Here is a 27,817-nt window from a genome sequence, read left to right as displayed (position 1 = left end):
CCACGGGATCAGTCCTTTGCGCCTAAAATGTGCCCGACTTTTGAGAAGCTGCCATACTCTCTTTACGATGTTTTTTTAGGAAACTATAAAAAACTCTCTCTGCATTTGACATGACTCACCTCTGCTGCATTGAAGGCATGACGTTAGATTGCTGTTGCATTGTAGCAGCCATGGACTGCGGCTGCCCCATGGATGAAGATTGCACTGCCAGTGACTGGCCCATAGAGGGCGCCATGGAGCTGACCGACATCGTTGCTGGCATAGAGGGCGGCATTTGGGCGTTGGTGGACAGAGGAGATTGCTGGGGCTGAGCCGAGGGCTGCTGAACAGAATTGTTGGGAATTTCGGATGTTTGACCGGGACTGGGTGTAAACACTTTACTCTCTGCCAACTGCAATAGTCAGTCAATCAAATGTGAGTTCATGTACATATAGGAAAAATGTGACAGAATTTAAATACTGAGCTAAAATACCACAATCTTACCATAGATTGTGTTTCATGTGATATGCTTGGTGTTTTAACACATTTTTCTGACGTCACAAAATGTGACTTTTTCAAACCCTAGTTTTGTTTGAATATGACCTTGTTCAACTAAAGCAACTTGTCTGGTCAAGAAGCCATACATAAGAAATAGAAAAACTTGTACTCTCTACATCAGAGGATTATCTAGGAAATGCTGGTCATAAAATGTCTCCCAGAAGCTGATAGTCAGAGTAATGTCTAGGGAATTCAGGAAATGCCATTTTATACAAATGACCCACAATGTCTCAGTAATTGATAGTTGATAATCAGAGCAATGTCTGAGTTAGGAATGCCATTTCAAGCTAGGAATTTCATCTTTGAGATGGCAAGGCCATTACCATTTTGCAAAGGGCACTTCCGCTGGATTATGAAGTCTATGGGAAATATTTGAAGGGGCACAAAGGCCAAGACAAAGGGCAACACAGGCCTCAATGTAATTTCAGGCCTACCATTTGATGAAAATGGCCCACAACACAAAGGTAACTGGTAGTTGAGATTCAGAGAAATACTGTTTTATAGAAAAGACCAAACAGAACTTCCGGTAAACCGGTACTTGATAATCTTACATCACCACTCCAGTCATCCGCCGTCCAGCTGTCTGTAGCCATCGCACTCCCATCCCAGGCTGAAACAGTGAAATCACCCACTACAATTATTCGTTAGATATAGTGGCTTCGGTTGACCAAAGGAGTAAATCATTGCACTGTTTATCATTGAACAAAACGCAATAACTGTTTATGCGACATTTTGGGGCTGAACACAGAAAATAGCTCTTCAAGGGCTAAATACAATCCCGGCCATATTTCTTTGGCCCCCCCCCCACCTGCCCCCTTTCAATGTTGGTTCTGATTGCATGGTTTTCTCCGTTACAGTCACCATTGAGCGGGGGAGGGGGGGTATCAGGGAGAGAATGATTGTCAGTGGGAAGTGTACAGGGAATGGTTTTATGCGACGTAAAGAATGGGTGGCCCAAGTATTTTGGCCGGGATCGTAGCTCTATGTTGGCAGTCTCCCTATTTAGGGAAACTGTTTCTCTTATGGTTAATACTTTGACTATTTTTTTTAACAAGAAAGGTAAACAAATATTTAGTTTTGACAAGTAAATCTACTCCTCTACACTATAAAAACTGAACTAAAGTAAAATATGACTTATTTCAAGAAAAGTGTAAGATAAAAAATAAAAATATCCATGTGATGGTAATAAAACTGCCTTGGTGAATGTGTCATCATTCTGGACATATTGATAAAAAAAAATATCTTCACCTTTGTAGTGAAGTACAAATCTAATCAACTAAAGGAGGTACTTACTGTTGTTGTCGTTGGATGTATCTGGAGGATTGGTCCACACATTGTCCCCTGGTTTGAAAGCATCATTCTGCTCGAACGTTCTGGTGTTCAGGAAGACAGAAGAGAAAATAGAAAAAAACTCGTTCTTTCACGGCCATTTAAAACCTTGCAAGGTCATGGCCATGTGGTAAAGGCCCTATCACACGGCAACGACCCTGCCGGTTCTAAATGGCTGTGAAAGAAGGAGTCGCTACCCTTTTATTCCCTTATTAAAAACCTTAGCAGATGATATTGAATTGTCAAGTAGGAGGGTTTGACTGTGTACTGTGTAGGCCTATCCACCACACAATAGCATGCAGGCTGGTATAGTTCATGTATCATTCAAAACCATAGTGGATGATATTAAATGGTGGGCCTGTAGGAGGGTTGACTGTGTACTGTGTAGAATCATTCACACTTTGAGATCATTGAGGATGGCATCGCTTAAAACTAATATACATGACAAAATAAAGTATAGCATGTGATGCGTGCTCGACCAATCACTGCATACAGTGTATAAAGAAAAATCTTTCAGTGAAAACTTTTCAGCAGATAATCAATCTCCCAAGGTTGATATAAAAAAACACCTTGGGGACTTACCCAAATTTTGGATTAGTGTAGGATCTTGGACCCCTTCCACCACGTCGAGATGGACCGTTCGTTTGATCTGTAAGACAAAAGAGAAATGATTCAAAGTTCCGCATAATCAGCCATTCTATTTCCAAACACACAATCCAATGACTTCTAACATTTATATTTTCCTTGACTCAAAGAAGATTATCTATCTAATACTTAAAATGAATTTTTACAAAAACTGTGCCATGCATCTTGAAGAATTGTATATTGGAGTCCATCAAATTAGACAATCAGATAGGGTCAACACACTCTAGAGTTGGTATCTTTAATGTGGACACTAAAGGGAGATTCGTGCAGTGGACACTAGCTGCTCAAGTTGTAAATTTTGTTTGTTTTTTGTTGTTATGCAAGTTCTCCCCAACCAAGGTTTAAAAGCCACTCTTGACATGGGGCTACAAGAAGAACCATTATTTTAAGTAGAAAGAACTCAGGGGAGCTGACGGTAGGAATTGATATTGAATTTACACAACCCTTTTTGTTCTTTCATGAAAGAAATTCATCAGGCTGGTAAAATATCAACTTATCAAAAGAATCTTCTTTCTAACTACACTACTGTCATGATTGTGACAAATCGCATTCTTTAACACTATTTTACCCACATCCCTCCATTACATACCATGCGCCTTGCGGCCACGCCCCCTGCCACTTTCTCCGCCCTCCCACTTGTTGTTCTGGTCGTTCCTTTCTCGATCCCTGCTTGAAGAATCTGACTCTCTCCCTCGACCTTTCAGGGGAAATTTACGAGAAACAAATTCAAACACCACAGATCAAAGAGCCATGAAATTGGGCCCAGTACCCAACTGCACGGCACTGCTAATTGCAGAACCCTGCGCTAAAGGTGCCCTGTAAAGCATGTAACTCTATGGGTCGCATGTGTAAAATTCTGAGGTGGGCTCATAAAGCCGCTTAGCAATTTTTTTCACAAGCCAAAATAACAATGGGGCACCAGTCATAATAATGTGAACTAAATGGTATTCACTGCTCAGCAATGCTTTTCAATGCTAAGCCAGCTTCATCACATTCAGCCAATCATCTTAGAGTTGAAAACAGAAAAAGTTCAAAATATCACCTTTGGTCATCCGTGGTGGGAGCTGAGCTCTTCCCCCTCTGCCACGCCCACGATAGTTGCCATCTCTCTCCTTATTGTCTCTGTCTCTAGGCTCCTTGTCTTTGCCAACCTTCTCTCGGCCCCCTCCCTCTTTCTCTGACCGTCCTTCCCTACTGTTTGATGTGTTGTCAGAGTTACTGTTGCTCCCCCGAGAGGTAGACGTGTTGCTCTTTACTTTTTTCTTGGAGCTGATGGTTTCCCACTCGCCCTTTGCAAATAAAATTAAGACAGATAATATATCTTGTGCTCTCATACTGACCAACTACCTAAAGAGGTAGGACGATGCAAGACAAACATGAAGAAACGGGGGTTTACCAATGTTGATGACACAAATGCGATTGTGGCACATCACCCCAATCTATGCCACACATTTACATTGCCCAGCCCTTGAGGAGCAGTGCTGCCAAGAAGACCTAATAGCAGCTAATAAGAAGGCTGTGAGATGCGCCCAATCCTGGCCAAACATTTGAAGAGTAGATGATGGACTTGAAAGAAGACCCACCAACTAATAGAAAATACGAAACCTGCTTAAGGTGTCATGGTCAAGTGGTTCAGAGAATCAAATTCAAATTCTGGTGTTATAGTCGTCGGGGTGTGGGTTCGAATCCTGGTCACCATACTTACTTGTATGTCCTTGAGCAAGACACTTCAATATATATTTCTTTCTCTCCACCCAGGGGTATAAATGGGTACCTGCGACGGTAGAGGTTGATGTTGTGTTTGAAAAAGCTTTTGGAATGCCAGGGCAGCCCGGGGCTATACACTCCAGGGAGCTGAGAAAGATCACTGTAATGTTTTTGGCCCAAAGACCAGATGCCAATTTCATAGAGCTGCCTAAGCAGAAAATCTTGCTTAGCAAAAACGAGTAGGATACCAACCACATATTGTACATGTGACATGATATTTTGGCTGATTTTGACCGTTTCTGGTAAGCATAATGTGCTGTGTTAAGCTACTTTTGGGGTTTAAGCAGTTCTATGAAGCTGGGCCCTGGCCACTAATGTAAAGTGCATTGATACGTCATTGTAAAATGCCCTATAAAAGAACTAGTTCTTATTATTATCAAGTGGGTTTATCTCACCTGGTCCCCGTCTACTCTTTCAAGGAGGAGGTTGATCGCTCTTTCTGTATCTTCCTGACAATCGTACAGGGCCACCATGATTTCATCTTCTGACTTGTGGGTTACATCTTGCACCTGGCCAAACAACATAAAAAAAAAACAAAGTTAACCTTGCAAAATAAAAATCCCAGGCTTCTAGGTCTTCTCGCGCTGGTTGGTTTACAAAATATTTGATATAATAAGGTTTGTGGTAACACCATATAATAATAATCTCGAAGTGAGTTGCGGTGGTTCTGAAACTCGACGTTTCGATTTGTATGCTCTGATTGTCTTCTGGAGAAAACAGGATTTCAAATCTCCCACTTAAAATAATTGATGAAAGAAGGAAATTATTAACCATCCATTCAAAAGCCTCCAACAAACGATATTGTCAGCAATAGCAACTTATATTTTGAATGTTTTGTTTTGTTTTACCATTTTGATTTTTTCGGCCAATTTGTCGTCCAATTTGTTGTTGCTGGTACTGTCGGAAATCATCTGGGCGAGGCGTATCTGGTCTGGAGTAGCCTGTTAAGGACACAAGGGAAACATAGAAACAGTTCAGGTGCAGGAATGTCACTAAGAACTATTATCTATCAATATTATAGTAATGTTTTAATGACTATTTTGTAAACTGTGCAGTTCGGCTATTTAGCCGCTGTATTGCAGTGTTTTAATAAGTAAACCATGAATAATAATTATCAGAATAAAGCAGAAATTAATTATGGCCAAAGTATGCACACACTTCTTATGCCTCCACCTGCCATATACCTTTCACCCTGGATAGAATATTTAAGCCTGATTCATACTTCATGCGAATGCAAAGCGAATTTTTCATGAATTTGACATCACAACCCTCCTTTCGCAGCGATATTCGCAAGAGATTTGGCCACAACTCAACTCAGTGCGAATTTCGTTGCGAATTTGTGACGTCAACATTCGTATCACATTCGCAGGAAGTATGAACCAGGCCTTAGGCAGTGTAAATACTGAAATTAGAACAGGCTCATGAGTCAAACATCAAGGTTGGCATCTTTATTCCTGAGGGGCCAAAGCCATGTTGTTCTTCCTTTTTTTGTTGTTGAATAGATTGTTTGCACATGATTTAAATGTAGTAGGAAACCTCACATGGAGCTCAGAAGGTTTTTAATTTGCCCATCATATGAGTTGCGCACACTGCTGGATGCTGGGTGGTGTGTACAATTTCTAAGCATCGACCGGTAAAGGTCAGCGAAAGATTGCGCGATCAGGCGGTCAGTCACATTTCAAATTATTCTGCATGCTGCCATGACAGAAATGGGGTCGAATCCTTGGACAATTTATCAGCTGGTGTCTGGCAGGCACTCATCCGTTGTCCTGCCTACATGTGATAAACTGTGTCAAAACTTGTAACCTTCTGTTACCATGGCTTCCGTGCGATGCCCATACTGATTTTTGGCAATCAGTTTGCAAATTAAAACAGTGTAATCATGTTTAAGTCAGAGTTAAAAGAAACTTGATGCGTATTGATTCCCCAAAATGACCAGGCAGACGCAAAGGGTCCTTGGAGTCACGGCAGAATATGTCTAGCAATTGGTCGCAAACTACTAGCAAACACGTCATAAGAAAACTGTGATTGGGGTATTAAACTTGCGAATTATATGCACCAATATGGTCACACATTGTAGATGCTTGCCATGTTAATGTACGGATTATTGCCAGCCCAGTAAAGTCATCATCTGGGAACCAACCCATGGGAAGATGGAACCCCTTGGTGTCCTTCTCAAATCATGGTCAAGACCCTGATGCAGGACAGTGGCTCCACGACTTCTGATGAACCCAATATACTAATGATGGAACGGGACATGTGCCACATCCATCATCATACCCAATGTCATGTATAAGTTGTAGTCGATCCATGACAACGATGAGTAATGGAGGTATATACAACAGTCACTTACATTCGTAAAAACCCAGACCCTGTAGACATTGAACTCTTGATGAACTCTGATTTATAAGCAAGTTGAGATTGGATCTATTTTGCAGAGACTCATTACTCACAACAAGCTCACAGCAAACATATGATAAAAATACTTCCCCAACAATAATGGATGATACATCAGGCCTTGAAATAAAACCCAGAGCATCCAAAGCAATTGCCACGACAATTGCCATGCGCTTTTGCTATGGTGCCCTCTGCAAAATTACCTCTTTCTCAAAAACTACGTTACTTCAGAGGGAGTCATTTCTCACAATGTTTGATACTATCAACAGCTCTCCAATGCTTGCTACCAAGTCAGTTTTTAAGTTAATATTTGTTTTGAGTAATTACCAAACATGTACCTTTCCTTTAAGACCACAACGTACAATTGCAGAATCTCTCTGGGTCATTTCAGAGGCATTTTATACGTGGAGACTAGCTTACATGTCTCGAACTGTTTACAAACATGTTTACAAACTGTCAACCATGTGATTTGAAGCTCTAGGGTACGTAAGAAGTGGACTCATCATCAGTACATGTTTGCAGAAAAATTCAAAGGGCATCAAGGCATTTTCTACTTGGTAAAGGGCACCCAATGAGGAAGTTGTACTGGAGCATTTCAAAGGCACAAAGGCAATGACCAGGGGGCATGGAGGAAATCGCCTTTGTTGCCTCCGTGAAGAAACAAGCCTGTCGTTCAATAGGATTGTAAACCAGTGTCTCAGTCCGTTTGAGAAAGGTTTTTACTCACTTCAGTTGCAAAACAATGCTCATCAAGTATTAGGCTCTATGCTGCATCTTAAGAATAAAATATCTAGATACCACAATAAACTCAAGAGATGCTTGTTCAGTTTTTGCACAACCGCAAAACATTGATAAAGAACTCACAGGAATAAAGAAATCAGAATCAGAACTTATCCACCCTGGGGTCGATTTCACAAAGAGTTAGGTTGTCCTAACTTAGGACTAGTCCTAGGAGATATTAAAAACGTATGGCAAGTCCCAAGTTAGGATGAGTAACTGGTCCTAACTCGAGATAAGACTAGTCCTAACTCTTTGTGAAATCCACCCCAGCAAGCTAATTGCATGCCTGGCTACAAACATATTCTGACAAGAAACTCTCCAAGTGTTACATAGCTTCCCATGCAAGGCCAACTTGCACATACATGTAGATGTAGGCAGTCCCACAATCCTCCACTGTATGTCCTCTCAACACCAACATGTTTGGACTTTTAAGAGATGTTAAATTTGCATCGGGGATAAAGAATGTTTGGACCTGGATAATATTGGTTTGCCAGGCCCAGCAATGTAATTTCTATTTGGGCCTGAAGTCCTAAATCCTGTGCGATCAGGCAATTCAATGAATGGGGTTTTGCCGGATGGTTAGGGTTGGAAAAGTACATAATCATTGTTTTTTGTTTTTTGTTTATATAAAACAAATGATTAAACATAGTGAAAGTTTCATCACAGTTGGTGATATTGCTTTGGTTAGAAGTGAATGGTTTATATTTTGTCAAGGATTTTTGAGCACCTTCATATTTCCCTTACTTTCATTGAAGCAATCAAAATAAGCACAGGTTTTATGTGATGCTTTCAGATGCTATTTCCTTGACTTTTGATAGTAATTCAAACCAAAGTATTTCTCTGGAGCATGTATCTGTATCTGTATTGGTCTCCGTACGTCGGGTAGGGGTCTAAACGCAACGCAGCTTGACAAACCATTAGTTGTTGTGATGCGCTTTTTCTGTCGCTTGGTGGATGTTGATAGTGTCTAGAACCGCCTTAAATGACTTAAGGTCAGGTGCTGTACGAATCCAAGTACATTTGTCCCTCTTTGTCAGGTGAAAATAAAGCGCATCATGACACAAAAGGTGCAAGCTAAACAAGTTGAGGATGCTCTGAAGTTGTTTCAGAGTGTAAAAATCATCTGCTGTAAAGCCTAGTTCATACTTTGCTGTGAATGCGATGCAAGTTTTGATGCCACATGGCTGTTTTCGCAGCCAATGTTTCACAGGAGTTGAGCACAAGTTAACCGATGCGAGTTATTCGGTGCTAATAATATGGTACTAAAGGTTAAGGTCACATACTTCAAAACATGAAGCTCCGCTACCTTGCAAGAAACAAATCTTGAGCACTTTGAGACGCACATCGGGTGTGGTTAAGAGCTATAATATAAGAACGTATTCATATTATTATTTCACAATGCAACCATTAACATTCAACACCTTTACCTTTTTGCCAACTGGTGTGTCCCCTGCTCCTGACTTGCTAGTCGAGGTCTGTGAGCTGGATTTTGCGACAGGTCTTTCCCGCGCACCACTTCGTGTGTTTCCCCGAGTGGAACCCATCGAGGACATCATATACAGTATATACAAAACAATGTATGTACAAATCGCTTAATCTGAAATATAATTTAAAAAAAATAATTAGCGTTAATTTAACTGGAAGGCTAATCATCCTGAATCGCAGTCAAGAAGTTGAATAGCTTAGGACACGGCTGCAACGTGGTTGGGCCACAGGTATGTTTGGAAGGTAGTGTATCTGCTCTACCAGCCAGGCTCAGGAAAAGTTTCCGTATGGCGCCACCACTTTTTCATTCGATATAAAATAACATACTATCTAATTTACCCCAATGAGATATCCCTTTTTGTAAAAATTAGTGAAAAAGTGGTGGCGCCGTACGGAAAGTTATCCCAGGCTCCTAACCCTGTTTCAGCCCCATGAGTAGGTCCCAATATGCCCCCGATGGCAGTTGATTTGAAAGCCCAAATCAACTAAGTGTAGCCCTCACCTTGGTGGCAGTCTGTGGCCTCGCAATCTCTCATAAAAAAATGTAAAGGCGAATTTTGCAGCCAGCCACATTGACCAAAATATAATATGGAGCAAAGCCAGAGAACTTAAGTGTATGTTTTTCTGATGGGAGGAAAACTAGAGGACCTGCTGGAGACAACACAGCAAAGGCCCAAGCCCGGAATCAAACCAGGGCCAAGGGCTGTTTAGGCACCCCCTACCATGTCACTCACTCACTCTGCTGAGTTTAGAACAAACTGAGTTTTTAGGATTTTACCCGTTAACTTTGTGGTTGCTTTAGGATTTGACAAAAAAGTGGTGAAATCAAATCAGATATTCATCAGAGAGTTAAATCGTACAAGCAAACTTTATAAAGCAAAGGTTGTATACGGCAATCAAAAAAAAATCCCTGCAATTTGATTTTTTCTTAATCAAGTTTAATAAATTGGAGCATGAACAAAATCATGAACAAAACATAAAATTACAGGTTGTTGAATTGTAATGTAAGATTGTTAACGTGGTAAATCATAAAGGTAATGTTTTCATTGAAACATAAGAGATCACGGTGCACAAATAAAATTATTTCTGAAAACCAACAATGAACAAGTTAACAACATTCAATTTGCCATACCTTTTTTGGGGTCAAATTGATTTAAACGAAGTGGTAGAATTCAATCTCATTTCATACCAAATTATTCTAAGTCTTATAAAACAGAATTTAAAACAGAATTCCTATCCTAATTGGATGAAGAGTGAGTAGGAACATCCTAATTATAAATATGTCAGTGTTGATTTTCTAAAGAATGTAATTTAAAAAAGAAAATGCTGTTTAAAAAATTCATATTTAACTAAGCTGCAAGAAGCTGCAATACAATACAAAACAAATAATCACTGCGCCACAGACAGAAAAAGACAGAAAAACTGGAAAACTAATTGTCTGCTTGAAAATGAAATCAAATAACTAAAACAAAATTTTAAACTATTTTCCTACTGTCAAAAATATTTAATAAATTAAAAACCCAAGGAATTAAGTTTTTAACACGACGATCCCATAAATTCCAGTCAATCAATTTGAACTTAAAATGCAATGTAAATACATTCTCATCATTATGGGAAGTGAAATAATTCATACTCCACATTTGACGGATATTTAACCGACATTCTTGTTGCGTTCCTGCCGAGGAACTTTGATTACAAATGGACCATGCTGTGACTGGCGAGGCTCCATGTTCGATTTTCTAGTGACGCATGCAAAGCCTATCAACGAACAATAACATCGCATAGGCAACTCGCACATGATGTACACGCAGTTTCGATCTCGTTTAGAAAAGACGCCATGCTCAAAACCAAATTTCCCTCTTTTCAGCCAAAATAAGGCCGCAAATCCCACAGTGTTTCTTTCTCTAGGACCTATGCAGCCCGATTACGAAAATATAGGATGTTCTTTAACGAAACACCAGAGAAAAAAGTATTAAAAATCGTTAACAAAAGCCATGTCGTTTACCTGCTTCGGAGAGTTCACAAAGCCGTTGTCACGTGACCTCAGTAAAAAATTTACGCGGCCATACTTCCGGGGATGACGTCAAATTGACCTCGGGGGCACACTCCCCAACTTATCAGTTCCGAGAAACACGTTTACTTAAATAGGAATTTAATTTTAAAAGCACAATATTATTCGTTATTTTATTTGACTCATTCTACAAAAAGCACAAAGAATGCTAAATAGCTTTACAAGCATATCCGTTGTGGGCAATTTCTTGTTTTATTTTGGTGACGAGTTGTCCCGTCTTGTGTACGGGCGTGTAGACAATATAGATGGGGGAACCCTTCGTTGTACAGCATCGCAGACTCATTACGCATCCGTGTGGTGGGAGCAAAGGGCGCCCGCAACTTGGTCTTTAAAGTTCGGGATGAAGTTCCACCGTCAAATCTATAGATGTGTTTAATTGTAAAATCAATATATATATATATAACATCAATATCCATTACTCCGATATTAACTGATGTAGAGTAAGAAATGGTCATCTCGTCATCTCGGAAAATAAAGTACCGAGCCGCCACTGAGGTAACTTCGTCAAACTTAGTGTGTGCATGGAGGAATAAATTAGAAAAAAAATATAATTTATTCCTCCATGGTGGGTGTGTGTGGTGGGGGGGGGGGGGGGGTGCAAAACCCTGCACAACCCGCGGCAGTAGAAGATGAGTCAAGCATTAATTTCCACAGATGGATGTGTTTGCGAGGCTGCCTGTCACACTCACAGATTAACTTCCAATAACACACGACTTTTAAAGTTAACTGAAAACAAACTTTACTTTTTTGTGTGCGTATTTTTTTTAAGGCTCTAATTTTATGCCAAATGGTGCGACGCAAAATGTAAGCCATGATTTGGATTCGTTGATTATTTCAGAGGTAGAATTTTTTATTTGTTATTTAAACCAATGATGACTGGTGTGGGTTTTAGTGAACCCTATTTGGCTCGATTGACACGAATCAAACCCCAAACTGAAAAAGCCCACGGTCTGTCCCCCTTCGCTATAGCATACTCAGTATGCCGTCCCAACACAACTTTGACATCCAAAAGAGGAAAGTGTTTGTTATTACAGTTCTGAATATTTTGCGTAAAATAAAAATAGATAAAAAATGAGACACCAACATGAAGGTTTTGAAAAACTAGCTGCACTTTTGCCGTTGGCGGCGTTCGTCAAAACAGCAATACTTTGACGTCATTGCGAGCTAAAACGAGTTACATTTACTGAGAAAATATTCATTTTTCATGTTAGGTGTGGATGTGAAGCCAATTATGAGAAACCGTGCCCATTTTGATCACAGGATTCATCGTGCATGCAATGGATTACTTCGCCATTTTTATCTTCTTATAGTTTTCACGTGATGCTCATCATTTGGGGCGCGAGTTTTTAATTTTCAGCATGCCACTGAAAAATTTTCCGTAAGTATAGGCTTCATGTTATAAAGTTGGTTACCCTACTGGTAGTAGGTCTAGTTTATTGCTCCATGGTCTAAGCATCCTCAGTGCGAACTTGGTTTACTAGTCCGAGCTAGGTGCCCCCATGATTAGAAATCAATCAATTATAGCGAGAGTTTGAATCTCCAAAACTCATCCCAGGGCGAGTTTTATCTCCATCACGTACTGAAGGCAAAATTTTGAATAAAAAGTTCCGTGGTTTCCGTTTATAAATGCTACGGCCAGAGATGCAGAGTGGCTCCCCAATGACACATCGCGAATGAAGCTAGGTTCATTATGAAAAATACTGCTGTTTCAGCTGAAACATTTACAGGTGATTGTTGAAGTATCTTTCTTGATAAAAATGTACACATTATAATCTACACTACGGGAGTAATAACAAACGATGACATTAATTTGTGGTCGGCAAACGGCCAAGACAGCCGTAGTTTATAAAACAACATGAATCGCTCAAAGTAGATGCAAAACATAAAGTGGCTATAAACTCTACGATGTGAAATGAGGAACTTCTGCATAACTTGGCGTGGGCGGAAGTGGGCTCCCGCAAAAAAAACACAAAAAAACTGTGGATTATTTCCTCCAATCAAAACGGTGGATACCGCTGGGATCGACAGGGGATTCCACACTTTTGTGAAAGGGGTGGGGTGGCATTAACCCAAAGGAATGGGGCCTTTAAAATGGCCAATCATTTAAAGTCACTGAACAGATTATAGAGCTAGAGCGCTGGACACATTTGGTAATAATTGTCAAAGACCAGTCTTCTCACTTTGTGCATGTACATGTACGTCAACATGCATCAAATTACAAACGTGTGAAAATTTGAGCTCAATTGGTCGTCGAAGTTGCGAGAGAATAAGGAAAAACGCCCTTTTAACACAAGTTGTGTGCTTTCAGATGCTTTTTCGAGACCTCAAAATCAAATTCTGAGGTCTCGAAATAGAATTCAAATATTTTAGTGAGAAACTACTTCTTTAAAAAAATAATTGACAGAAAACGTGATATACCGGTACCGTTTGTCACAAAAGAATATTTTGATGTTTTAATTATTCTTTGTAAAAACTTATAAATAAACTTTGTAGTTGTAATAATTGTCCATCTAGGAAAGTTTGATTAAGAACATGAAGTTGACATAAATTAGTTTCTATAGAAATACATTTATTTGGGTAAATCCCAGTGTTCCCAAAAAGTACGTAAAAGACAGTTTTTACATAAAGGCAGTGTACACTATTGGTAATTGTCAAAGACTAGCCTTCACAGTTGGTGTATCTTAACAATATGCATAAAATAACAAACCTGTGAAAATTTGAGCTCAATCGGTCGTCGAAGTTGCGAGATAATAATGAAAGAAAAAAACACCCTTGTCACTCGAAGTTGTGTGCGTTTAGATGGTTGATATCGAGACCTCAAGTTCTAAATCTGAGGTCTCGAAATCAAATTCGTGGAAAATTACTTCTTTCTCGAGAACTTTGGCACTTCAGAGGGAGCCGTTTTTCACAATGTTTTATACTATCAACCTCTCCCCATTACTCGTCACCAAGAAAGGTTTTATGCTAATAATTATTTTGAGTAATTACCAATAGTGTCCACTGCCTATAAGTCTGATGCCACCAATCAGTCTCAGTCTCTAATTGTCTTCTCTACTTTTACACAGAATCATTAAACTGCTAATAAATTGTGACCGTTAGCTACACCAAACTCCTCAATTTCTAGGTGAATCTCTTTATTCTTATGTTAATACAGTTGTTAAAAAATATATATAAAATGTACTTTAAATTCATTGATGTAAGAATTGTGCAATTTTACAGAGGCTAAGAAGTTCAAGCTAAATACATTTACACATACTTCAATGTATTTGACTTTAGAAGGACAATATTATGACCCGTCTCTAGTGTCGAAAAAAGGGGCATATTAATTCACTGGAGAACATTTTATCTGCTCTGAACCACTAAGTCATTGATGCAATTATTTGTATGAGTTTATGGTGTTTATTAATCAAGAGTGCTCTTCAAAATATTTGTTTGACAAAAAGAAACATTCAGTTTCTAAGAAGAACATTCTTTTGTTGATTTTGATTTGCTTCTAATTTCTAAAACATTTTAATTTAATGACCTCTTACAAATATGAAATTGCCATTATTGGCCTTATAGTTTTGAGCAAACGTTAGCAACATTTGGCATTGTCTTATCTCTTCGTGGTTTTCTTTTTGGATGACGTTAACTCCTTTAGAGAAGTCGTTGCCTTCTTTTTGGATGCACTCTTTTTCCGTTGTGGTGTCTGGATTTGTACGCCTGGAATGGAAACAGGAACATTTCTTATCATTGCACAATTTCTTTTACTTTAAATGATGCCCCGAAACAATGGAGACTTTGGAATGCTAGCACACTTATCAGGTTAAGTTGAGCATGCGTACATATCCAAGGTAAATGGATTTACCTCCAAGAAAAAGGACTATTTTACCACTTATTTGTCCCGCTATCAGGAAGGGACTGAAAAACTACTCCCCATGCAAGGCCTCAGAGGGATTCAAACCAGGGTCCACCGAGATGAAAGGCAGGGAAGGAACCGCAAAACCAACCGGATATGACAGCACTGCATGGGTTCTTACAGTGGCTGCATTTATTTAAGACACCATCAGTTATAAATTGTCTATTATGCATGGTCTTGAGTCAATAATCTATGCTTGAAGCCAAAAGCTTTTAACAATAACATGAATTGAAATAATAGTCCTTTTCCTCATTCCTCTAAACTTTCGTTTTCGATTCTGCCTGGGATGCAAACTATGTACTAGCAGTCCTGTGCCAAGTTGCTCCCAAATTGCTGCCCTAGCTGTGTAAGCAAAGAATGCCTAGCAACATGGAGTACTGTACATGCAAAAGCAAAACCTCCATGCTAACCTGTGAAACACACAGTGGCTGCATTTATTTAAGACACCATCAGTTATAAATTGTCTATTATGCATGGTCTTGAGTCAATAATCTATGCTTGAAGCCAAAAGCTTTTAACAATAACATGAATTGAAATAATAGTCCTTTTCCTCATTCCTCTAAACTTTCGTTTTCGATTCTGCCTGGGATGCAAACTATGTACTAGCAGTCCTGTGCCAAGTTGCTCCCAAATTGCTGCCCTAGCTGTGTAAGCAAAGAATGCCTAGCAACATGGAGTACTGTACATGCAAAAGCAAAACCTCCATGCTAACCTGTGAAACACGCTTGAAGAAAGCAAGACTAACCCTGGTTCCATAAGGGGCGATTATTTGCATTTGGTAAACAGCGCAATGAAATTGGGCCATGTTGAGCATTGAGCCAAATTGACAATTCTTATATTCAAGAAAAAACAGTCTTACCGTTTGTTATGGCAGTCACCCTTCTGGTAGAACGCCTCTGAATGGGAGTAATTTCTGGTATTGTCTTCGTCAGTGCCAAGCTTTTCTTGGCCTGTGGCTCAATCTTTTTCTGTTTCCTGGACGGCTTTGGTGGGGAAACCTGCTTGGAGTTTGTCTTCCTCCTGCTTGATGGCGTCTTTTTTGTTTTGTCTTTGGATTTAGGAGTTACTGTTGCCTTGGTCACCTTTTTCTACGCAAAAGAAAATCAACAATAACAAAATATGGCAACCTCTATGAGGAAAATTTGAATTTGTACACTGGACACTATTGGTAAGCATGAAAACTGCAGGTCAGATTGTACTACCTGCTACAGTCATATGACCGTAGCAGGTAGTACAATCCAGTAGTACTGGACTCCAGTGCCTTTAAAAGAAATTACTTGTACTTCTTTTCAAATTTTGACCAACCTTTCTGCTTGGTGCTGTCCCCTCTTGATCCGAAATTGTCTCTTTATTCTTTCTCTTAACAGGACTTCTGGATTTCAACTCTATAACAAAATACAAACAAAAATGTAGATAACAGTGGAATGTACCATTGAACTGGGTGAACGAGGTGTTGGGCAGGGAAAGAAACCACTGATCCAACCTGAAAGTACTGGTCAGAATTGTGACTAATATCTAAGCCCATAACTAATATTTAAAAACAATGCAAAGGTTTCCAAAGCCAAAGTAAGTGAAGGGGCACAGCCCCCTAACTTCGTCACCAGTTGCAAGGAACCCTAGGTACGTCACTACCTGGTCCTCAATGACCATAAGTTGCTTCTACCATTTGATGACTAACTTTTGGGTACCATAAGTCCAGCAGATTCACACAATCACATTTTAAAACCAAGACACACCACTGGCTGAATGACCAACCTTTGAGTATTTTAGGTGACCAGAGCAAAATTAACCCTAAATATACAACTGCCGGGTCCCCAAGGACCACACAATAATTTGTTGTATCATTTGATGACCTTTGGGTGCCATAGGTCCAGCAGGTCTACTGAACCAGATAAACCTTTTATTGCTGTCCATCAGAATTTTCATGCCTGCTGATACTAACACTGTAGCCAAGTCAAGGTCGACCCTCAAAGTCAAATCCATCCCCTCCCTAAATACTAGAATAGTCACAAGACAAGGGGGTGTTAGGAAGGTATTTTAGAAGCATTTTGACTGACCTTTGGGTGTCATTGGGCCAGCAGGACCTGCAAACCAGATGGTTCTCTTGTTATGATCCATTAGATTCTTCATTCCCTCTTGGTAGTAGCATTGAAGCCATGTGTTGAACTTGGAGTAGTCTGCTGGTCGACCCTCGGGGTCGTAGCCTCCACCTCCTACATTTCCAACGAAGGTGTCAGTTTAGTGTTATTATCAGAAGTGCCATTGAGACACCTTTACAGTAACAAGTACCTTCTTGATCAAGGGGTAGAATCGTCTTTTTTGATCAACTCTGTGCTCAGGTTTCCAAGCATACATCTTCTACATACATGTGTGAACTAAGCAGAGTCACAGACGGCAACGAATATTCAAAATACACAAATCTGCCTCTTGAACAGAAAGGGTACATAACCACAAAGCTTGATAAAATCTCTGATTCCAATAACCTGGTTTTGGTGGATTCAGCACTGCTCAGCCAAATCAATTGAGACGATACCATCGCTTCTACTCGTACATATACTCCACTTATACACAATGTTTGTACAACTATGATGAACGATTGCGCTTAAATTTCCACATGTTTGTTATTTCCTGCACATTTTGAGCCACATAAAAGTACAGATAGGCCTACTGGGCCCAATTTCATGGCTCTGCTTACTGCCGAATTCTGCGCTTACGATCGCGATTCCCCGTTTACGTGCAAGCACTGAATTTCTGCGCTAGCCTTGTAAGCATACAATGCCTAGTAACGTGGAGTATGCACGCGCAGAAGCAAAAAGTAGCTGCTAACCCGTGAAATACGTTTGTCATAAGCCTGCTTCCGTAAGCAGAGCCATAAAATTGGGCCAAGGTCTTTGTTCCTGACTTGAATTCTTTTGAAATAAAGTCTTTGGGTAATAGATTCTATATCTTTCTTACCTAGGTTTATAACCTCTAGAGGTACAATGTGACATAGGTGAAGAATGTCAACTGCAGGTTCCTCAACTTTTATTTTTAGATCACGACCTTTGACCTTCACTTTGACATCTGGTGGTTCTTCACTGAGCCCCTCGAGGACATTCCTGGCCTTTTCAAACGGTGCGATGCCCATTCTGTTTATTTAGGAACACAGCAGAACAAAATTTGTTTAATACAGCATTCAAAAAAATACACAGTTCTTTTGAGATATTCTAATGACTTGTTTATAAGTACTAACAGTTTAACAATTAAAGGCAGTGGACACTATTGGTAATTACTCAAAATGATTATTGTCCATAAATCCTCACTTGCATGGTAACGAGTAATGGGGAGGGGTTGATAGTATAAAACATTGTGAGAAACGGCTCCCTCTGAAGTGACGCAGTTTTCGAGAAAGAAGTTATTTTTCACGAATTTGATTTAGAGACCTCAGATTTAGAATTTGAGGTCTCGAAATCAAGCATCTGAAAGCACACAACTTCGTGTGACAAGGGTGTTTTTTCTTTCATTATTATCTCGCAACTTCGACGACCAATTGAGCTCAAATTTTCACAGGTTTGTTACTTTATGCATATGTTGAGATACATCGAGTGAGAAGACCGGTCTTTGACAATTACCAATAGTGTCCACTGCCTTTAAAGGAACAAGAAGAGTACACAACTTTATGCTATGTACACACAGCAATTGGTAATATCACAGACAAAATTAAAAAGTATATTTGTCTTTCAGCAGCTGGTAAAGGCAAAATTTCAAGCAAAAGTGACCAAATTCAACCCGTATAACAGTTGCAAATCTGCTTCAGTGTAGGGTCTCATCTCATCTCTCCCAACAATAAATCTGTGGAATACAATGTAAACAAACCAGGACACCATGGATGTCTAGTGTGTGGTCAAGTGTGGCTTGAAGCAGAGGCACTCAGATTCAGAAGAAGCCATGCTTTTCCATACACACTGCGGGATGCTTGATTTGTTTGTTTACACTGTACACTCATTGCTACAATTACAACACGCTACAATTACTCAAGGGACCCTTGTTAAGTTGCTCTGTGTGAAAGAGGCTTTATGATACTGGAACCTGTAGAGAATTTCTGCTCGTAGGTAGTTTCCAATCCCATTGAAGTATTTCTGATTGAGTAGAACTTCACAAATTGGCCTCTCAAATGCAGGGCGTTTGATATTACTCACCACGTTGGATCTAAGAAAGAAATCATGTCATCAAATAATATTTAAAATTATTGTTATTGTTATTTTCTCATCTTGTCATTGTTTCAAAGTGTGGGTTAGAAAAATGATGACTGAAAATAAATTGACAAAAATACAATTCTGTTTGGGAATCATTATCATGATAGGTACTAAGATTATTGAGACTTTGATAAGAACCGAGTAGGTTTACTTGTCGTAGATATTCCTTTTTGAAAAACTGGTGGCAGAATACATAAGTTTCAAATTCATTGTAATTGTAACCCTCCATCCTGTGACCGCCATACAGGATTGCAGGAGGAGAGGATGGAGGATAACGATTAAATATATCGCAGCTAATAGACACAGTTAGGGGCGCTTAACTTTTTCCCTGGAAATTTGTCACTATCGTTCATACTAGCACAACTGTACTGATTATAATGAGAAATTTTGAAATTATAGTAAAGTATAGCGCCCCAGAATCACTCGTATTCATAACATTTAACAAAAGGAAAAGTTTCCGTATGGCGCCACCACTTTTTCATTTGATATGAAATAATATAGTATCTAATAATTTACCTCAATGAAATATCCCTTTTTTGTGAACATGAGTGAAAAAGTGGTGACACCATACTGAAAATATCCTAACAAAATAAGTCAGTTGCAGTCACATTGGACAATGTATCACAGTTTTAACTTTTGACAAACAAACCTAAAATCTTGATATTGGAACATTGGATCAGGTCCTCTTTGTTTCGACCAATCAGCATTCACCTCCCATCGTCCGAATCTTCGTACATCAACATGGCTCAACACCATTGGTGGATCATCATTGGTGAAAAATTGCAAATGAGAATGTTTGTGAATTTCAGGAATTGTGGTGAACTCAAATTTTCCAGACATTCCAAATCTAAAGAGTATCCTTGATTGTTTCAAATCCCCTTTCTTCTTCTTGGCTTTGGATTTGGGCTTGTCTTCTTCAAGTTCTGCTAAGATGAGCTGCATTTCTTTTCCCCTGGCATCTGCTGAGATTGTGTATTCTTTGGATTCGAAAGGCACTTCATCACTTTTATGAACTGGCGATTTAATCACTTTCCCTGTGAAAACACGGCCGACGCAAACATTGTTCACAAACCTACTTGCAAGGTAAAGCTCTGGACCTTCGGGCATGATGATCAGAAGTTACTGCAACTGAATTTTTTAAAGTTTTCTGACTAGTTTATCGGAAAAAGGCAAGCGACGATGCAGGATTTGATCTTGGTTGTTTACAGTTTTACGTAACTTCACACGTGTGTGCAGACTTGTACCTAGGTGAGACCAAAATCAACAACCATAACTGGCAACGGGGTCGATCAATACGAGAGTGAGGTGGATATATTTCATAACAAGGACTTCCCGTATGATCTGTCATGACAGGTGCACAACAAATAATAAATAATAGAACCATAAAATATAAAATGAAAGTTATTTTGTATTATTAAATAGATGAAAGTCAATTTACACATGCATTGTTTATCTAAATTTCTACACGAATCCAGCAATTTATTTATCCACTGGCGGGATTTTTGAATGTCACAAGAGGGCGCCATACTAAATTAGACAAGAGATCGTCTTTCAGAAAGTAGAGAGTGCAAGTTTCAATCATTTTGCGTTGTTTGTTAGTAATATTCCCATGATTTTCAGAGAGAAACAAGATGTCTGGTGGTACTGAAAGTGTTTCTGACAAGCATAGGGAGGTAGGATTTACTAAAAAGTGTTTATTTAACGGTATTGTAATAATAATATAAAATACGCATGAATTGATAGTTTATGACAATATTGTTATTGAATATTCATTTGACAGTTGTTGTTGCCAGTTGCACAGAGTGTTTAGTGTTGCAGTTGTTGTAAGTTAGGAAGTAGACCCTTTGTTATAGCCAAGCGTAGTTGCGATCCTACCTCCATGCGATAACGTATCCCTCCTGCCGACGGCGAAGCCGGAGGGTTACGACCCAAGCTCGAACGCAACCGGCAATCTGGTCCAACACGTACAATTTGGACAGCTAAGCTAGTCTAGTCAACATATTTGCTCCATTTTTACCACTTTCGAAAATCATGACACAAATTCTAGCTAGAAACAATCCTCAATTCAATTCCTTTCCTAACACCAGTACACCATTGAGAAAATATTTTGAAGAAAAATGACAAAAAATTACCAGATCCCGGAGCGAAACAGTCACAAATTTTCCAGGTTGAAAATTTGGACCTGCGTTGCATCGCATGTTTTAGGAAACAGAAAACATTGGCACAGTCATGGAGCTACAGGTCATCATGTACAAAATCCTATTCAAAACTTCTTACCCTTCTCGTTCATGGCCTGTGGCCTGGTGGCTGGACTACTAACAAAAATTGTTGCGCGCAATGCTGGTCCACAATACCAACGATTCAAAAACATTAGTCGTTGGTTACCTTGGACTTGTGTTGCGCCTAACATACCATTGTAAATGTAATTACTTGCCAGCATGTCTTGCATGTTGGCTAGACTAAACTGGTTTGCAATGCGCAACACTTGTTCACAATAACCAACAGGTGAGGATTCTGAATAACCATGAGAACGGTAGGAGAATTTAACGTTTTTTTTGTAGCTTTATTTTTCTGGAGTGGATTTTTCTCTCTAACATCTAGCACTGAAACATCCTTCCTTGTCTTTTCTCCATTGGGTTCCTGGCAAGTACAGTGATTAAGTGTTTTAAGTTGGCTTTTCTAAAAGTCCTTGGCTTCACAAACGGAAGCTGGATACACCTGTGGTACATCACTTGCATTTCCTACATCCCTCTATTTCTGACATGATTTCACTGGGCATTGAGTGGCATTGTTGATATTTCTTTAATTTGTGCAGGTGAGGGCTTGGTTAGAGCGTGCCTTTGCAGGGGCCCCCATTCCTCAGTATGAGATCAATGAACGGACAATGGAGATCCTCCATGGTCTGATGGTCAAGAATCAAGAACGAGATCAAGAAGCTCAGATTGTGATGGAAGATTGTCAGCAGAAGACTGAAGAATATCATGCTGAAGGTATTAAAACTGTTCATGGCTTCAGTATATAACTTGGTTACAGCATAGAGACTTGCTTTTGAATATTTTGAGCTCCTGGTAAATGTTTATTAGTCAAGAATGATCTCCAAAGTTATTCTTTAGTAAAAAGAATCTTTGAATAAAGGCGTTTATTTGTGTTTTTTTTCCTTCAAATTTAGACCCAATTTATGTTTAGCCCCCCCTTCATTATGGTTGTGATCAAAGCAGAATGTTCTTGGAGTTACGGGGTCTTTTGGATTCCCCCTCAAAATCTCTAGACCAAATCATTCTCTGCTTAACCATTATCACTTGATTAACCTATTTCCATTTATATTTCATCAGCTGTACGTCTTGCTGGGATTCTACAATCAGTTGGTCTGTCGGCAACAAGTCTGTCACAGTCGGGTAATGTCAGTCTCAGGACACTGGCGAGTGTGGCACAAACACTCGGTATCAAGGATGCATCCACCAGCAGGTTTGTCATAAAGTTATTCTCCGCCCATTTTGAGAAAAAAAAATTAAAAACCTTGGAATTGCATCTTGAGAGGGCAAGGCCCTTTTCATTATGCAAAGGGCAATTTTGTTAGGGAACTAGTCTCTTTAGAGTGCAGACACTACAATCGTTTGAGTGGTAACCATTTTGATACACATGGTGTAAGGGGGACTGAGGGCCATGTTTTGGAATAGCAATCTTCTATGTACTTTCAGCTTTTATACTGTTACAGCCTATACAGAAGTTTTGTTGTTCTTAATATTTTGTAAAAGTTAATTTATTGTAATTTTTGTAAAGGCCATAATTAATTTCCAGTCGGGGATATTAAGGTGAAGAAGTTGAATTAAATGTTATCAACTATTGATGGCAATCTTTTTATTATCAATTTCATCATCTAGCTATCTCTTAGCAACAATGGAGATGTCACAAGTTGCCATGGAAACAGACGAGGCAAGACAAAAGGAGAAGAGACTGAGTGAACAGCTTTTCACAAAGACCAAGGCTGCTCTCATCAAATGCAACACTCTAAAAAAGTAGGTGGATTTTTTGGAGGATTCCAAATGGAAAACTGTTGATGAGTTGATGAAGGATCCATGATTAAGCCTGTATCAAAAGTGGTGGCTACAGAGGTGTAAGGCAGGGCAAGAGACAGCCTGATGATGCCAAACAATAAGGTTTATCGCGAATAGCAAAATATCAAGAGAGGGCGCTGTTGAACCCACACAAAGGTATAAGCGTCGCGTGCACGAGTCGCAGAAACTGCATAAAAACCGCCCCATATTCGTTCCCACATTGCATTGCGTTTCTGAATCGCGATAAACCTTATGGGATGTGATGATTAGCATTTAACTGAAGAGTTAAGTTCACAACGTACTTTTCTTGTTGATGATGTCATTATTTTTTGATTCTGTTTGTGCAGGGCTTTGCAAGCTCTAGAGGAGCAAGCTGAGTACCAAGGACCAGAGTTAGAGAAGAAGGGACAGCAGGCTGGAGTGTTGAACAGCAAGGCTAGGGAGTATACATCACAACTTCATCAGTTGCAGGTAATTGCTAAAACCTCAGCTTTGTGTTTAATCAAAGTCTTGCCCAATGCCTTTCTCAAGGTCTTGCACAAGGTCTTACACAAGTCTTTTCCAAGTCTTGTTTAAGGTCTTGCACAAGTGTTGTGCAAGGTCTTGCCAAAGTCTTACACAAGTCTCGCCAAAGGTCTTATTAGTTTGTTTTTTTATTTGTATGAAATCATAGGGCAAAATAATTGTCCCAACTTACAAGCCTTCCTCCCACCGTTAAATTGTCCTAGTAAATACATGTATGTAGTTGCCACTGATGTTTGTTGGCTAAATTTTGTGCTGAAAATTAAAGAATAAATATTTTTGAATTACCCTCCTTCATAACCATCAAGAACATTAGAAGTGGGTTCACCTTTAACTTAATCACTGGTGGGAATAACAAAATGAAATTTGAGGAAAGTGAATAACGCATAGAGTTATAAGAACTAGAGGGCGCACTGGTGATGCTTCTTGCACAAACGCGACGGACACGCGCGCGCCTTTCTGTACGCGCGTTGAATATGAAATACACGTTGGAGTTTGTGTTTATTGAACGCTGACGCGATGTTGTTTTGTCAACTTACAAAATGGCTGCACAAACACACCCTAAGCAATGCCTATTTGTTCAACTTAAAAAATGGCCGCCTGCAGGCATGGCGGGGCGCATATATACGCCAGTGTGCCCTCTAGTTCTTATAAAGCTATATATAATATATATAGCTCTATGGAATAACGCTAGTTATACATGTACCAGCCTTGAGTATCTGGCAGAATCCTGCCAGATGTACCTTTGACCTTGCAACCATTCACACGGACGTGTACACAAATTACACTTGACATCAATTACACAAACATCATGCACACGCAGCGGCAGATGATGGAAAGTACAGTTAACTGGTGGTGTATGTTGCTGACAAACTACGTCATGCAGAAGATGAAAGTTTGCATCACTGCAAGTTTTATCCACTGATATCGTTAGGCCTATAAGACCAGTCCCTGCCTTTATCCTTGTTGGTAAAGACTGGGGACCAGTCTATGGGTAGACATGCTCACATACAGAAATACAAAAATAAATAATATTGTCTCTTAGACCATTTAGAAAGTTTCAAACTATTACAAAAGAATACAGCAAACCTCATGTATTATAAATTGACCTAATGCATTGATGACATCACACTGACTACATGTATTTCACAAGTCGAAACGATAATGAAATGATAAAAACATACAGCTAAGTATACGCCACGCACATGATGGGCCAATAAGCAATCTTGTTTTGACCTCTTGCTGAGGGTGCCCTAATCAAATGACGATGGTCTGCAGAATGTTTCAATACAAACCAGTGAATAATATTCATTGCTCAAAAGTGCTTTGAAATTGATCCTAAGGCCTTACATGTAGGTAAACATCAGTGCCTTTGCAATGTACAAGCTGGCCTTGACGAAATCGTGTACAAAACTAGTTTGATCTTCTATTAATTTTTAGCACTTTTTGCAGTGATTCTACAGTATACACTTGTATATTTGCAATCATTAAGAGTCATACACTTTTTCCCATTGGACTAAAAGTAATTTCTTTTTAAAAATATTTTCTTTTTGTGATACATTTGTGTTATGCGCTTCCTCAACATACATACAGTTCGCACAAATATCCTGGCCAAGTGTTCCCGGCCATGTGTCTTTTCATAGAAAATACAATTTACAAACATGCCCTGCAAGGTTGCTCGTCCATAAATACACAAACAGCAGCAGAATGATGAATGGCCCCTCAGGTGGTGTGTGGCCCAAATTAATTTAGAGTAGTAAATTTGGTTTTGTTGTTCAGGCACAGTTGAACCAGAATAGCGTAGAGCCGTCGCTGTACCACCAGAGCCTCGTCAAGTTGTCTGAGGTAAGTGTATGAATTTTTGTAAAGGGAGGTCAGCCTGACATTTGAGTACTTTGAAAATTCTTAGAATTCACATAAAAATATAAAAACAGCACTAAAAATATTAATAACGACTTTTAATGGGCACATATTCAGCCTACTGGGTGTTCAAGGTGCAGTCAAACCACAAAAAAAACAAAAGAAAACAGACATAACAAAATCACTCCTTGAAAACCTGTGACATAGCATAAATTTGAGAATAAATTTGAATTTTGTGGTACAAAGGCAAGATCTAAGATTAAGTGGTTGAGAGTTTCAGATGCGTGGCGCAGCTGAAGAAAAATACCTGTCATCCCAGGAGTGTCGAGACTTAGGTTCAATGAGGAGAAGCATGGAACTTGATTGAAGATTCCTTAATGGAGTGTAAACTTGACGTAGTTCAGAGATATAGTGAAATAAAGGAAGCGGTGTACAGTTGTATTTTATTTTGTTCTTCTCATGTTCATATTGGTCAAAGGTGTAAACCCTTATAAGGTGCAACTAATTGGGTCTCAAAATTCATCACTGCAATAACCTATCTTTCTGAAAGTTTGTATATACTCAGTGCTTTAAATACCTTGTTTGGTAGATACGTGCGTTATGTAAGACTTCAATATTATTTTACATGTAAGTGCTATTGAAGAGTGAAAGTAAAAAGGTACACATTTTTCAAGCTGTGATGTATATTTTGCTGCAGATTACACCACAGCACTGTGTAAACCAATACTATACATGGTGCAATGTAAATAAATGGGTATTATCAAACATAGCTCTGCATACCCTGATGAAGACAACACAAACTGCGCTTTGAGACGCCCTCAGGTGTGACTAAGTACTATTACGTATTTTTAATTTTTTTGTCCCCCAGGAGCTAGCTGCTTTAAACACAGAGTTAGCGCCACTCAAATCTAAGCTCGACAGTTATCACAACCTACCACCTGATGTCTCATTAGCTAAAGTCAAGATTGAAGAAGCCAAACGAGAACTGGTAAGTTCCCTCGTTAATATTTGTAATCGTTTATTTACATCACTTTATAATAATTCATTTACTTTAGTTATTGATTGCCAGAAGTTGATGTCTGAACAACTCGTAGTTTGAACAGTTAACTCACTTTGCATATTATCAGATTTAGTAACTTCATCAGTGATGAAGAATTTTATCACACTTGAAAAAAATTATAACCAGAGACAATTTGGAGGTACAAGTATTAAATTATTATTTGTTTGCATCTTCAGCAAAAGTCAAATGCTACAGTTTCACACACCAACAGATATTCTGATCAAAATTTGCAAAAATTTACAAATCAACGTTCAATTATGCAACCACAATGCTTCATTCTGAATGCATACTTTTCATTTTTTTATGAACCCATTAGTGATTTATTATATATGGTCATTATGTTTTTCATTCATTGAGTTTTTGTTCTTTTCTTGTTTGCTTTGTAACGCTGTTATTGTGTTCGTCTATTGCAGGGAAGGATGGAGGCTGAATTGTCAAGAAACATTGATCTGATGCGTATGTAAATATTAGTTGTAGCATAAACCTGTAATGTATCCCTGGAAGTTAGGTCAACTGTCTGCATGGTTGGGAGTTTGTTCAAATAATAATTTTAATGAGAAACCCAGCTCAGGCCTTTCCAGTTGATATTATCAAACAGTACATAAGTCCTGTTCAGAACTTTATTTAACACGAGCTGTGGCACAGTAGCGGTTTGATTGTTTTCATAAAGTTATCAGTTTATATAAAACATTTAAAACCTGAATCTTTGGCGTAATAGCTAAGCTTTGAAGAAACCTAACAACACAAAACCTAACCCCCCAGATCTTTTTAGAACCAATCAACTCTCTTTAATAATTTAAAGTGCCTTTAAAATTACCTGGAATAAGTTAACGATTTTTTGAAGAGGGATGAACAAAAAAGTAACAGTTCATATGTTCACTTTTTTGTTTCAGCACACTAGACATTTTTGTTTGTCAAGTTTTCAGAAAATTTAATTTTATATACATATTTCTGAAGAAACATTTCTGTAAAGTGTAAAACATGTACATTTTGTAAATAAATAACCAGAAAAGGTTAGTTACATTTGATGTTGTGTTTATTTTGTACAATTATTTTAGTTTCAAATGTTAAAAACAGCCCTCTGTACACAGCAGAAAAATAAATCAAATTTTACATTTTTGTAATAAAGAATAACAAAAAATAAAATTACCAATAATACTTTTTGACTCGGCATCT

General features: G+C 38.9%; 3 protein-coding genes across 11 annotated transcripts in view; 1 reads left to right on the top strand and 2 right to left on the bottom strand.

The window, feature by feature from the left end:
• Positions 1–10,976, bottom strand: part of LOC139941457 (uncharacterized) — a 31,206-nt gene extending 20,230 nt beyond the window's left edge. For 8 of the 9 annotated variants that reach the window (XM_071937964.1, XM_071937967.1, XM_071937970.1 and 5 more), the window contains exons 1-10: positions 10,946–10,976; positions 8,883–9,052; positions 5,127–5,219; positions 4,674–4,787; positions 3,554–3,800; positions 3,101–3,208; positions 2,449–2,515; positions 1,831–1,910; positions 1,089–1,168; positions 120–391 (exon numbers count right to left, since the gene is read on the bottom strand). In XM_071937964.1, coding sequence (XP_071794065.1) covers positions 120–391; positions 1,089–1,168; positions 1,831–1,910; positions 2,449–2,515; positions 3,101–3,208; positions 3,554–3,800; positions 4,674–4,787; positions 5,127–5,219; positions 8,883–9,011 — 1,190 coding nt within the window. In that variant the 5' untranslated portion in view covers positions 9,012–9,052; positions 10,946–10,976. The remainder of the gene's footprint in view (positions 1–119; positions 392–1,088; positions 1,169–1,830; positions 1,911–2,448; positions 2,516–3,100; positions 3,209–3,553; positions 3,801–4,673; positions 4,788–5,126; positions 5,220–8,882; positions 9,053–10,945) is intronic. The other variant, XM_071937971.1, reaches the window with a different exon arrangement.
• A 2,535-nt stretch (positions 10,977–13,511) lies between these two features.
• Positions 13,512–20,349, bottom strand: LOC139941639 (endonuclease 8-like 1). Its single transcript, XM_071938226.1, has 7 exons — positions 19,794–20,349; positions 18,978–19,097; positions 17,865–18,037; positions 16,967–17,122; positions 16,215–16,294; positions 15,769–15,997; positions 13,512–14,713 (listed from the first exon to the last, which is right to left on the bottom strand). Exons 1-7 carry the CDS (start codon positions 20,249–20,251, stop codon positions 14,607–14,609), a joined length of 1,323 nt encoding a protein of 440 aa, XP_071794327.1. The 5' UTR covers positions 20,252–20,349; the 3' UTR covers positions 13,512–14,606.
• A 318-nt stretch (positions 20,350–20,667) lies between these two features.
• Positions 20,668–27,804, top strand: LOC139942222 (HAUS augmin-like complex subunit 1). Its single transcript, XM_071939005.1, has 8 exons — positions 20,668–20,817; positions 21,960–22,134; positions 22,477–22,609; positions 23,026–23,160; positions 23,547–23,670; positions 25,501–25,566; positions 26,450–26,569; positions 27,055–27,804. The coding sequence occupies exons 1-8, from the start codon at positions 20,776–20,778 to the stop codon at positions 27,103–27,105; spliced, it is 846 nt and encodes a 281-aa protein (XP_071795106.1). The 5' UTR covers positions 20,668–20,775; the 3' UTR covers positions 27,106–27,804.
• The last annotated feature ends 13 nt before the right edge of the window (positions 27,805–27,817 follow it).

This window comes from Asterias amurensis, chromosome 9 (assembly GCF_032118995.1).
Source record: "Asterias amurensis chromosome 9, ASM3211899v1".
Lineage (NCBI taxonomy): Eukaryota > Metazoa > Echinodermata > Asteroidea > Forcipulatida > Asteriidae > Asterias > Asterias amurensis.
This window is presented reverse-complemented; position numbering and strand designations above follow the sequence as displayed.

Bases quoted from the DNA above. Each gene is read 5' to 3' on its own strand.
- LOC139941639 (XM_071938226.1), bottom strand. From the start codon at position 20,251: ATGCCCGAAGGTCCAGAGCTTTACCTTGCAAGTAGGTTTGTGAACAAT. The intron at 19,098-19,793 runs GTTTGTTTGTCA...TTTCTTTCTTAG, and splicing joins TTCCAATATCAAGATTTTAG to ATCCAACGTGGTGAGTAATA. The intron at 16,295-16,966 runs GTCAGTCAAAAT...ATTTTGTTATAG, and splicing joins TGGCCCAATGACACCCAAAG to AGTTGAAATCCAGAAGTCCT.
- LOC139942222 (XM_071939005.1), top strand. From the start codon at position 20,776: ATGTCTGGTGGTACTGAAAGTGTTTCTGACAAGCATAGGGAG. The intron at 23,161-23,546 runs GTAGGTGGATTT...CTGTTTGTGCAG, and splicing joins AAATGCAACACTCTAAAAAA to GGCTTTGCAAGCTCTAGAGG. The intron at 26,570-27,054 runs GTAAGTTCCCTC...CGTCTATTGCAG, and splicing joins AAGAAGCCAAACGAGAACTG to GGAAGGATGGAGGCTGAATT.